Source organism: Fundulus heteroclitus, chromosome 21 (genome assembly GCF_011125445.2).
Source record: "Fundulus heteroclitus isolate FHET01 chromosome 21, MU-UCD_Fhet_4.1, whole genome shotgun sequence".
NCBI lineage: Eukaryota > Metazoa > Chordata > Actinopteri > Cyprinodontiformes > Fundulidae > Fundulus > Fundulus heteroclitus.
In genome coordinates, this window is record NC_046381.1 from 36,908,292 (window position 1) to 36,921,153 (window position 12,862).

The window sequence follows — 12,862 nt, forward strand, 5'->3', positions numbered from 1 at the left end:
CCACAATCCGGTAGATAAACAAGTCATAAAAGACAATGCTTCTATGTAGACATTAAAGAAGAGAATACGTGAATTGATAATAATTTACACACACAAATGAGAAAAAATAAAATAAAATAAAAGAATAGGAAAAAAAACACGACTATTAATAGACAATACAACAATACTTATATATATATATATATATATATATATATATATATATATATATATATATATATATATATATATATATATATAATGTGTTGAAATGTGTTGTGTTTGGGTGTTATATGTTATCTGTGTACATCCTGAACTGGTGTCTGTCTTAAAAAAAAGTTCACCATGGTGATCACATGGTGTAACATGACAATAAAGATTCTAAATGATAACCAATTAGACCAAAATGAACAGTATATATAAAAACACAAGTACAACCGGGGTGCCGATATAAAGTATAGATACATACAATGCACCAAATGTGTGTAAATTAATTGAGATCTAAAACATAACCAAATTAAATTTTATGTAATCATATTTATAATAACCAAACTGTGTCCATGTGAGCTTTTTTTGTGACGTCACAGATTATTAATTAGGGTATGGTTGTGAAACTCATTTAAACTTGTATTAAATGCAGATTAAGTTTAGTTTAGCACAGCTTTTTGCGCACAAACTTTTTCTATGGTGGTGAGGATCAGTTTTGATCTTTGATGCTAATGCAACATCTATTCTTCAGTGTCTTTAAGACATTAATAGTATGAAATAAAACGTCTGTAAAATTATCATGCCTGCATATTGACCCTAATCAAGTTAGGAAATTAAAGAAATGCATCAGTCAAGTCTGAAATATATAGTAATGGTGTAGGTAGGCTAACCATTCTGATGTTAGAGTCTATTTAATAAATTGTTTCACTGTGCATTTCTTCACAGTACAAAAATAATTAAATACTGAAATAATTAAATATGCCTTTAACACAATGTGAATCCTAAAAGTCTAATGAACAAGTTCTATAATTCATTATTTTACTATGAGCTATTTCTATTAATGTTTTTATTTAATACAAAAGATTAAATATGTTTAAAATTGTAGTTTGTTCTAAGTATTTTATGCTACTACTACTACTACTACTACTACTACTACTACTACTACTAATAATAATAATAATAATAATAATAATGATAATAATAATAACAATAATAATAACAATAATATTATTTGGCACATTTCTTATAATTACAGGTACGTTTATGCCATGTGCACCTTTTGAATTTATAGTATTTTCTTATTTGTAAAGAATTATTTTAGGATTCATTTATTTGTCTAAGGCATCTTTGGCCTTCCATATTGAGTTTAAAATCTCTTATGTAACTCCACAGATACCACCAATTAGTTATATATCAGGAAGTGTTTTAATGGCCAATTCAATTACCATAAGAACAAATAGTCCGATAGATTCATGTCCCTGTTAACAGCTATCAAAGAAATAAAAACATGTTGATGATTAAAATAGACGGAATGCCCTTTAATATGAAACCCTTCCCCGTTCTCACTTTAAAGGTGAATTATAAATGAGCCCCCATTCTGCCAACTTGGATCGTCACACACACATTCAGACGAGTTAATTAAAGCTGAATAATGGAGCTAAGGCTGCAGAGACACTGCTCAGCGCCGCCCGCGTGAATTATGACATGTTTTCAATCAAATGATAGGTGTGGCGCACATCAGCCAGTCGAGTGTGCGGAATAAATATTTATGAAGCGGTGGGGATTAAAGCTGCACCATCTGTGCGCCCCTGCGCTGCCAAAGCGGCCGCTGACCAGCCTGAACACCCGCATAGGTGTCCCTCTATGCGCCTGTTCAAAAATAGATTTCACCGACTGGTCTGCGCTTCCTAATTGGACGTGACGCTCGGGTTTTTAGAAGAACAACCCGAATTGAAGGGCCCTCACCTGTAAAAGGTATGTGAGAGTGAACATTTACAGCTCTCTTGTGTTTTGCACCGTCTTTCTAGCAGCATTGCGGTCGGTTCGTGAGACAGGTGTTTTCTTTTACACTAATTACTACCTCAACAGAATGACTGCATTCCTAAAGGGGGTGGGCTATAAACACAGGTTTTTCTGCTGACCAGCCAAGTTAAATACTATGTATGCTTGGTTCAAATTATGCTTTTTCTTAAACATTCGTAAAGTAAAATACTTGGTATGTTATCATGAACTCAGGTTATACAAAATGGTGCTTAGATATATATATATATATATATATATATTTTTATAAAATGTAGTTTTAGTCCAGATTTACTCGGTTCGCCACAAAATGAATCCTGTTTTCCAAAACTATCCATACCCCTGGAAATATTTTACATTTGGCCATGTTAAAGCCACCAAAGTCAAAGTATCTTATTGGGGTTTTATGTGACCCAACATGTAGCGGTGCAGAGTTCTGGAAGAAAAATGAGACACGGTTTTCAAAATGTTTGCAAATGAAAATCTGGAAAGTGCGGCATGCATTTGTACTCATGATTCCTAGGGTACTCATTTGTGGAGGCACCTGTCTTTTAGGGTGGCTTTTTTTTACCGGCTTTGCACATACAGAGACTGAGATTTAGGCCCAATTTTCTTTTCAAAGTTAGTTCAGGCTCAGTAAGGTCTAGTGACGTGCGGTAGGGTTCATAGCTGGTGAGGCACTGACGTCATCAGAGTCAGATTTACAAATATATACACTCTACAGAGTAGACTCATTGCAAAGTGCTGAAGGAGACTGATTCAGCCGAATCAATTCGCCAAGAGACATGGAAAAAATATTGATTCTTTGATGAAAAAAAAAACTAAATTATTTGTCATTTGATTGGTAACAGTTTATGAGTTATGATGGATTTCTGCATTTGTAACACATTCTAAAACTGTAACACACATTCTGCACATTTCATTACAAAAACAAAACATGAATAATTATCGCTGTCTTACCTCTACTTATAAATGAAGTTCATGCAGCGCTCTTTCTGAACAAAAAACTTCCGGTAAAAGTTCTTTTTATCTTCTTCAGTTTTAAAAGTCTCTCAGTCTCAATGGAGCTCACTGCCAGGGAGGAAAGCCTTCCTTTATCAGTCCTGTTCCGCTGTATGTTTAGAGTCTTTTTAGTGCTTTACTTGTTTAGCATAACTCGCTAATAATACATCCATAACTTGCTGTCACTCTACAGTTTTAGGATCAGGAGCGGTGCTCCTTGAGCGCCCCCTGCCGAGAGGCCAAGGAACTGCCGGCCTCACCTACAACCAGTTCTTTGCCATTTATGTTTGCGCAGCAGCACGAAAACATGTTACCTGCACACAGTTTGATGACCAAAACACAATTTGTTATCCACATATATTAAATTGTGGAAAATCAGTTCATAACTGTTTGAACAATTGAATTTATGATCTAGAGACAGGAAGATGCATTCACAGAATAGAAGCCAGCGCAGTTAACATGGGATTGCGCAATCCCAGGGGAGGCCAAGCTCGCTGCGGCCTCACCGGCTTCGCTATCAAGCGCCACCAAGAATTTACATGGAAAATTGAGAAAAGTCTGCGATTTTAAAGAGAATATGATAAAAAATGAGGAAATTAGATAAAAAAGAACTTTTATTACAAATGACCGAGTGAATCATAATTTATATTATGTTATCATTATTATATATTTTCTTTTTTTTCATGATGACAAGTGAGGCCTGGCCTCACTTTCCTCCCCTGACTGCACGTCACTGGTAAGGTTGTATCAAAAGTGTCTTTCAATGTCAGTTTCCAAGTCCTCCCACAGATTTTGTTGAAATGGCCATTCTAACCCATGATCAAAAATGCTTTGCCTGTAGGCAAAAAGGTAACATTTAGCCTTCATCTGACCAGAGCACCGTCTTCCACATGTACCCTGTGAACCTTACACGGCCTGTGACACATTGCAATTTAGACCTATTAGGAATTTCTTTTACCGTTTACTACCTTCTACCCACACATTAATAAAGGCCAGATTTTTCTTGTCCTGTCACCAGATTATATCATCTCAGCTGCAGATCTCTGCAGCTGCTCCAAGGTTACCATGGGCTTCTTGGTTGCTCTACTTATTACTGCTACCCTTGCCCGAACACAACGACTATCTTAGGATAGTCGTTGTGCGATACGCTTACCTTTTGCTTGACAATGACTTAGGCTCTATGAAATGTTTAAAACCTGGGTTCTAGTTCTGTAATCCAACCCTGATTTAAACAGATTCACAATTATCTCCGTGAAATGTCTGTTGTGACATTTAATTTTAATTATGCTGTTTTTCACTGTCTGAAGCTTTTACACAATAGATATATTTACCTTTGAAGGAAATTGATGTTGAATTATCTTTATTTATGTTTCAGAATAAAGGGTCTCAAATCCAAAGGCATGACACATTTTTCAGGTTTTTATCCGTTAAAGATGTTGAACATTATGTATCGTTTTCCTTTTTTATTCATAATTACGCCTTGCTTTGTGTCGGTGCGTCATAACATCCTGGCCAAATATATTTTAGTTGGTGATTGTAACATGAAGGGTATAGATACTTTTGCAAGGTACTGTACATGTTGCCTGATCTCCATCATGACACATAAGACGTTGGATATTCAGTTAAAAAAGGAGCATTATTAAATTTGAGGTATACAGATGTCTTTGTTTTGGTGGTATTTAACCAAAGCACGTTTCTTCAAAGGATTGAAAATTTGAGGATGGATACAGGAGCAGAAATGCTGTGAAGAAGAGTTTAAAAGAAGAGCATACCCAGAACAAAAAAAAAAAAGGTTCAGAATGACCTTTTTTATGAAGTACAACTTGTGCCTAGATTTCCAGTGTAACGTTTTCACCGTGTTAGAGATAAATGCTTGGACAGCTGCCAGGCCTTCTTGCATGTGGCATCAGCCATTGAATTGATTCCATTGTGAAATGTCATCTGGTAATGTGACATCAAGTTTCTGAAAGGGCACACCTACTGCCCCTGTATTGTTGCAAAGTTAAAAGCAGACGCATGTTTTGCTAAAAGGGGAACTGCCGCTCGAAGGTAGTCAGATCAACGTTTCTGCAGGAATAACATGCGGATTCCGTGGAAAAAAAAAACATGCATAGATGACATTTATATGTTCCCCAAGACAAGAATGTTGTAGCAAAAACAAAACAAAAAACATTTTCCTATTATTACTGCGTTGTTGTTCGGTGTTAAAGTCTACAGGCATTTGAGATTATTAGTAACCGTCTTTAGGCTGACGTTGCTGTGTTATTTCAGATGAGTGTGGAAGTGGAACAAAAGTTTTTATTCGACTCTGACACCCTGAAAGCAATCGAGGACATTGGTGGTAAGTATTCAAAATGCTTTGTCTATATGAGCATATTGTGATCAGCTCACAGCAGATTTCCCAACTAACTCGCACCTACAGTGATTCCAGGCACAGTTTTAACTTTTATATTTGTTTCTGCAGTCTGTGTCGGCCAGAAACAATTTCAGGATCAGTACTTTGACACAGCAGATTTTAAACTGACTTTACAAGACACGTGGCTGCGCCGCCGGAAACAATCCTGGGAGCTCAAGTGTCCGACGGCGACATTCAGTGGGACTGCGGAGCCAGGAGGAGAGCGGTCTCTGTGTACTCAGTATAAGGAGATCACCAATCTGCCCGAAATCTACCAGAGGGTGAAGGCGCTAATAAAAGACAGTGGCGAGGAAGGGGAGAAGGAGACGACCCCCTCTGCCGAAGACGACTCCTGGCTAAGCGAGTTGGGTCTGTGCTGCTTCGCAGAGTTTACTACAACACGGAGGTCATTCACTTTGAAAGGAGAGGAGGGGGTGCAGATAGATCTGGACCAAGCTGACTTTGGCTACCATGTGGGGGAGATAGAGGTCCTCGTACCAGAGGGGGGAAACATGCAGTCTGCAAAAGAGAAGATCAGACACACCGCTCAGAGGCTGGGTGAGCCCAAAGCTATCCGACTACCCGCTGTGTGCCCTGCTCGGCTTCTGTAACACCACTTTTCTCTGATGCAATGAAGTTTCTCTCTTCTGTTTTTCACTCAGGTCTGAATGAAGAGAGGCGAGTTGCAGGAAAAATGACCGTTTACCTTGAAAGATATCGTCCAGAGCAATATGCAATACTGCTGAGTGCACATGTCTTGTAGAAACACTGTACAGTACCACCGATCCTAAGAGTTCTTCCCTGTTCTTAATCTTATCTTACAGTCGTGTCATTTTTAGATAAAAAGGGAATTGTATCAAAATGCTACATTTTTGTTATAGTCTCACAATGACAATAAAGTCTCTTGATTCTTGTAGTTGCAGAAATGCTGTAAATGAAGCTGATTCTCAGCTTTCATAAAACAGGAGTAGCTCCAGATGTAAGTTATTGTAAATGTCATAGCCAGTGACAGCACTGTGTGAACTACTTGTAGCTCTACAAAGGCTAATTTATTTTTGTCTGTCAATTGGAGATAACATGCCTACTACTGTGGATGGTTAGTTACTACTGACTACTAATGAGTGAATCTTGATGTAGAGCTGGTTACTATGATCATTCTCTCCAAAACACTCCTGTAACAATAGCACAGTACATATTAAATAACAAATTCTTATCTCTTTATTGCTGTTTAACTTATTTTTTCTTTAAATCTGTCCATTTCATTGCCGTCTGCAGCAACCTGCTTCTCTACAGTCCATGCAAGTGATGTTTCTACATCTGGACTAATAAAAACTGGGTAATTTTCTGATAATCAAGTTCATGTTAATGCCACTCAGTTGCTTTTTATTTTTCTGCTGCTCCCTCTTCAATTATTTGCACCCTTGGTAAATATGTGTATGAAAGCTTTAATATGGTAATGGCCTGTTCTGGACGCTGATGACCCCAAAGATATAACCTTAAAGCTCTCATTCTCCTGATTCCTCAAAAAGTGTTCATGATGCTGAAGGCACAGCTTCCCTGAGCCTTTGGAAGAGAAACAGGCCCACAGCATCCCAGAGCTTCTATTAGGGTTAACGCTGCCTGCATGCGTTTTTGCAAATATTCATCCTTTGTTTCACACCGTGTCTACCTGGGGGGAGGGTTCGTTGCCAAAAAGTTTGTCATAAGCCTGATACCATAGTAGGACTTTTCCGGACATGCTCCCTAAACAGTCACTTCTTAAGTAGATGGTGGTTGCTATGGAGATGATGCTTAATTCTTGTCTGCTAAAACTTAAATTACCCCCTTCACTGTGGATATGGGCAAATTTAGGTGAGGACCTACCGTCTAACACCAATTTGTTGATTTTTGGAGATTGACACATCTGCTTGACGTGAATGGGATGTTTCTTTGTCTTTGCCCATTTTGTAGAGTTGCATAGACAACCTGGGCTCTGTCTTTTATTTATACTTCAGAGAAACAGAGTTAACTTTAGCCTAGCCAGGCCAACTATAAAAATAGCGGGCATTGACAAAAGTGCTGAACAAAAGGAATGAATCATTTAAAATAAATAAACATTGAAAGAGAATAATATAATTGTTCAAAGTAGAAATAAAATAAATAAAAATAAGGCGGTCATAACTGTTTTATAAGAATTTTTTGGCATGCAATGCAGTATCCCCTCTGATTTTGCTGAGATAATTAATTTCTTAAAAGGGACATATCATGCAAAGAATCCACTTTAGTCTTTAAATACATTTTGTTGTGTATTTGGAGTCTCTAGGTGTGCAGAAGAATTGCATTTAGTCTGCCCAGGTGCTGCGTAGATAGCTATATTCTTTTTGTCATATTATATTGATATATTTTTATCAGTAGATAAAAATATATCAATCGTGAATCTACCACTTCAATCTCTGAGTGATTTTGTAGTTGTAATGCAGCCCACCCTCAGCATACTGCGGGTGGGGTGTGAAGTGCTTCTTTCAAAGATTTAAAGAGACAGCACCAAGACAAGTTGCTCTCAGACGCTACTCAGAAAAAGGGTAAAAAGGGGGAATGTGGGGGTAAACTAACGAGCAATTCAGACCAAAGCATTGCAGTTCCACTTTGTATAGACAAAAACTGAATGACTTCAATGTGAAAAAGAACTGAAAAATATGTACCCTTTACATATGGGATCCTGCCCACCCCACTGCATACACATATTCAAATTAAACTGCTGCATTTTAGTGGGCAATATATATTTGCCCACTAAATATATATTTTATTGTTACACATCAAATATCGAAACAAAAATGTCTGCCCTAAATATAAACAGGAGTTTTAAAAAAAATACAGTATACAATGTATCAAATTATAAAGGATTACATATGCAACTCTGCAAAATGAATTTCAGTTTGCATCCCTGAAAGTATTTTCCTGGTAAATAAACAGTCCCTGAAAACTGTTTGCTTTATATTTAGATGAAATGCATCTACATACATGATACATGCATCAAGTATGCAGTGAGAATGAGAACAGAAACTACAATGATAGTTGTACATCATATGGGGAACAGTAATGATGTGTGATGGTTATTTTTGGTTAACCAAAGCAACAATTTAAAAAGGAGGAAGTCTCTCTTGATGATGCAGTTTAAAAAGGCAATGTCCTTTGTGGTGTCAAATCACACACCCATGTCTGTTAACAAGGGTTGCAGATCTTTTTATACACTCCACTGCTGTAAAAGAAAAACTTTAAACAATTCACAATTAGTTTTACAGTTAGTGTTACTTGTTAGTCAGAAAAATCATGTTTTGAGGGGGGAATATTTCAGTCAAGATCTGTCTTCAACTACAAGACTAAGCTTCTTGTATAATAAAAAAAGTCATGCCTTGTCATGCCTGTCAATGCCTTCGTATGTGATTAAAAAGCTGCTGTATACTGTAACAAAAATTGCATTTCCCTTATCTGGGGGAATTGAAGAAGCAGAGCAGGGTTGTTCAAAGTGTGGCCTGGGCTCCATTTGAAGCCCACTGAATGACTTTGTGTGACCCGCGACCACAACTATAATTTATTTTTTTCAAAGTTTTACCCCCAGAACAGGCAGTTGATACTGTATACAATTTAAAGGTTTTCACTGATATGAGGCCTTTCAGAAAAAGAAGACTTTCAGAAAAGAATTATTCTGTTCTATCTTCTAAATATATAAAATGCTAATTGCAACACAAAGTATTCATCTTTTACTCACAATGTTTGTCTGTTTTTTTATTTCTAGAGACACCCAGTGTAAAAACTGGACATTTATTAAACTGGGCAAAAAGTAAAGCAACTTTTTTTTTTTTTTTCAAAGAAAGGCTGACCCAGATCCAGTAGTGACTCATATAGCTCCTTACTTTTTTCTTTAACAAAATCTGACTCATTTGTTAATTTGTCTTTGTTTTTATTTAAAAAAAAAAATATATATATATATATATATATATATATATATATATATATATATATATATATATATATATATATATATATATATATTGTTGCTTGTGAGTAATTTAAACAATTCAATGTGCACATATGTACAAAAAACATGTCAGCAATGCATCTCCATCAGCCTGCGATCAAAGTTGCCATGGTAACCGACTGCAGTACTTGCTAATATGTGGCAGTGCCCAACACATCACTTTTTACAGTTTTAGCTTAGAAAAGCAACTCAGCATCACAGTTTTCCTACAGACCCAGCACGTTTTCACTTGAATGTTAGCTGTTAGTCCAGTTGGATTCAGAAACAAAACACAGCCTTCTTTTGTTGTGTGTGTACTTATAGCTGTAAATAATCCATTCTTTAATCCAGTAGGTAAACAATAGAAGGAAAAAACACTGTTGTAGGAGTTTCATGCAGGATCCAGACCACGCTGGTAACATCTCTGTTGTCTGTAGCCTCAATGTACAAGCACACTGTAAATTGTGTGTCCAGACTCAAGCAGCTCGATGAGCTCGCCTTCTCCTCAGCAGTTGACCATACAGCTTCTCCTCAATAACAAGCCATCTATTATCCTTCATACATCCTTATTTCCATTGAACATGCATGCGAAACCAACTCAACTTATAGGGTTTGCTTTTTTTATATGTTCATCTGGATACATACATTCATACAGATGTCCAATTTTTGGTATAAACATTGAAAATTTTGACATCACACTGATCTAACTTTCTGGGTACAATTCTTACATATAAAATATGAATTTCAGTATGGTACCTGTGTTAAAATGTTATGTTATTGAGTAACTGTATATAACAAAAAACCCTGATGCTCAAAGTTTCCCAGACAAGGTTTAAATCGGGCCAAGAGGAAAACTAAAGCCAGCATAGATACCAATGGATAAAAATATCTTTTTGAAACACAAACTAAATAAGGATTAATTAATAAAGACTCCTAGATAAAAGGGTATTGCACTAAATAAACAAAATGAGTTAAACCCATTTCTACAAGTCTAAACTAGTTGCCCAAGGGATTATTATAAAACCTGGCATGGATCTGAAAAAATCTCAGTCTAAGTCTATAATTTCTGTATATTTAGGATTAGAATTGCAGCCATAAAGAGTGTGAAAAATAAAAACAATAGCCTTACGAGATCCTAGTCACTGAAGAAGAAAACGCACACCTCTGGGGAAAGAAAAGAAAAAAAAACACATGAAAACCTACTTATCCATTATTGGAGCCTATGTTGACAGCCATTGAGCAAGAGGCAGGCCACACCCTGAAATGTTTACCTGAACAGGAGAGTTGAAGTTGTAGATGCAATAATCACTGACATGGACTAAACCCCTGATATTTCTGTGATAAATTCATCCTCCCTAAACCTGTCAACTTCTGAGCCCTTGCAGCTTGAGCACTCAAGTGTGGTTGATGAAACTTTCTCCGTAGCTTTTAGGTTACCCATTAACAAAACAATTATGCAGTCATTTCTTCCAAATTTCAGACTTAAGGCAAAAACCCATTCAGGTGATGTTTTCTGATCTTTAACAAACCCCTGGTAACCAAATGTGTTTGTTAATCACACAAAACCCTCTTTAAAGGTTTACCATAACCCTCTGTTTATCCCTGGTGTAGCGGCAGTCTTCCCCCAGGAATTCAGTAGTTTGTTCAGTCTGGTCTAGATTTCGTTGTGGATTAGTTTATGTTGTGATCAAGTAAGCAATATTTGGTTTCTATGTATTAAATGGTTAATTTGATCTAAATCTAACCTCTACATTTACCTATAAAACCAGCTCATATGCTATTATACCCCTTACCATTTAATTTTCAGCTCTAATCTATATATTCTTGACTACTGTTCTCACCTTACCAGATTAAACTATTTTTGTGATTTTAAAGGTCAATGTTGTTCAACTTTCATATAATAATTTAAGTGGTGGCATGCAAAGGATACATACAGTCAGTAAAAGACTTACACTGACAAGAATGTATAGCTTATATTTGATATTTGATATTTAATGGTCAAAAAGCCTTCCACATGACTTGTGTATGGTAAGCGCATGCATCAGATATATAAATATAAGTCCTGCTACTAGGCAGCAATTAATCAAAAATTTTATCCCATAAAACTGTGATAACTCACATAAACTCACTACAGAACTTTAATATATTTGTTAATTTATGGAGACTTTGCTAACCAAATATTGTTATGAACAGTCAACCTTCCTCAGTTTGTAAGAAGCATTGTAGACAGTTTGGCTCGAGCTATATCTTATTTATGTTGAAAATCTCAATTAAAATTGCATATTAAATTGATGAGATATAAATATTAGCTGTATCTTTTAGAGCATTTACTTATTTTCCTTATCTTTCTTAAATTCCAAGGATTTATTTTGTGTATAAGCAGAGCCAGCCTGAGGCACAAGCAAATCAAGGTGATGTTTAGGAGCCCAGCAGCAGCAGCAGCACGGTGCTTCAAAGTAGGACGTATAGAATGTAGATCTCAGACCTTCACATTTATTTGTCAAAAATATACCTTTGGTTTGGAAATGGCACGTTTTGAATGATATAAACTTGTTTGTATTTGCATAAACTCAAAAATGTACAAGAGAAAATGCAGAGGAAATCATCATTGTTTGACTTTATATGATCAATCAATATATATTGATACAAGATGTTGCGGGACACATTTAACAAACATCAGCTAAACTGTTCACAAAAATGACAAAAAAATCAATCAATTTATCACTGTAAACGTCACAGAGGCAACGTCATAAGTTGATAATTTCATAATTACAGGAACTAGCAGATTTGTTAATGGCAGTGCAGTGCGCCAAGGAGGATGGCTACCTCCAAGCTCTCTCCTAAATGGTGCCGCACGCGGCATCAAACCCATAGTTGCAAAACTGCCCTATGGGCTTCAAGAAAAATGGATTTCGGCTGGTTCAAAACACAAAGAAGATTTCCACCATTTGAGTTCTTCAGCAAGTTTGTGTGCAACGAAGCTCGTAAAAGGAATGATCCTAGCTTTGCTATCCTAGGTACTAGTGGCTCGCCTGCAAAGTCTGAAAAACCTTTCTTTTAAAGCACAAAGTACCCAATTTCAGTCCACAAGACGGATGTAGCCCCAACAAGTATAAACAACGGAGTCAGTGACCCGAACAAAAGTTGTTCAATACATGGCAAGCCACATCCTCTCAAACGCTGCAAAGCCTTCAGAGACAAGAAGTTGGAGGAAAGGAAGGCCTTTCTCAAAGAAAAAGGAATCTGCTTTAGATGTTGTGGCTCAACTACTCACTTAACTGCATCCTGTACGAATGCGGTAAAGTGTTTGGAGTGTGATAGTACCTATCAGGACTGCGCCATGCACCCTGGACCTGCACCTCAAGTCAAGGCTCCCTCAACTCCACCACATAACGGTGGGGAGGAGGAAGAGAGCAGCACCATTGAAGCTGTTAACTCAAACTGCACTGAGGTCTGTGGCATAGGAAACATTGGCTGGTCAT

General features: G+C 36.8%; 1 protein-coding gene across 1 annotated transcript; it reads left to right on the forward strand.

Moving 5' to 3' along the window:
* Positions 1–1,800: 1,800 nt before the first annotated feature.
* Positions 1,801–8,345, forward strand: thtpa (thiamine triphosphatase). Its single transcript, XM_012853375.3, has 4 exons — positions 1,801–1,941; positions 5,260–5,329; positions 5,453–5,941; positions 6,046–8,345. Exons 2-4 carry the CDS (start codon positions 5,260–5,262, stop codon positions 6,144–6,146), a joined length of 660 nt encoding a protein of 219 aa, XP_012708829.2. The 5' UTR covers positions 1,801–1,941; the 3' UTR covers positions 6,147–8,345.
* The last annotated feature ends 4,517 nt before the right edge of the window (positions 8,346–12,862 follow it).

Excerpts from the sequence above, each read along its gene's own strand:
- thtpa (XM_012853375.3), top strand. The coding sequence starts at position 5,260 with ATGAGTGTGGAAGTGGAACAAAAGTTTTTATTCGACTCTGACACCCTG. Across the intron at positions 5,330-5,452 it reads AGCAATCGAGGACATTGGTG|TCTGTGTCGGCCAGAAACAA; the intron begins GTAAGTATTCAA and ends TTGTTTCTGCAG. Across the intron at positions 5,942-6,045 it reads ACACACCGCTCAGAGGCTGG|GTCTGAATGAAGAGAGGCGA; the intron begins GTGAGCCCAAAG and ends TTTTTCACTCAG.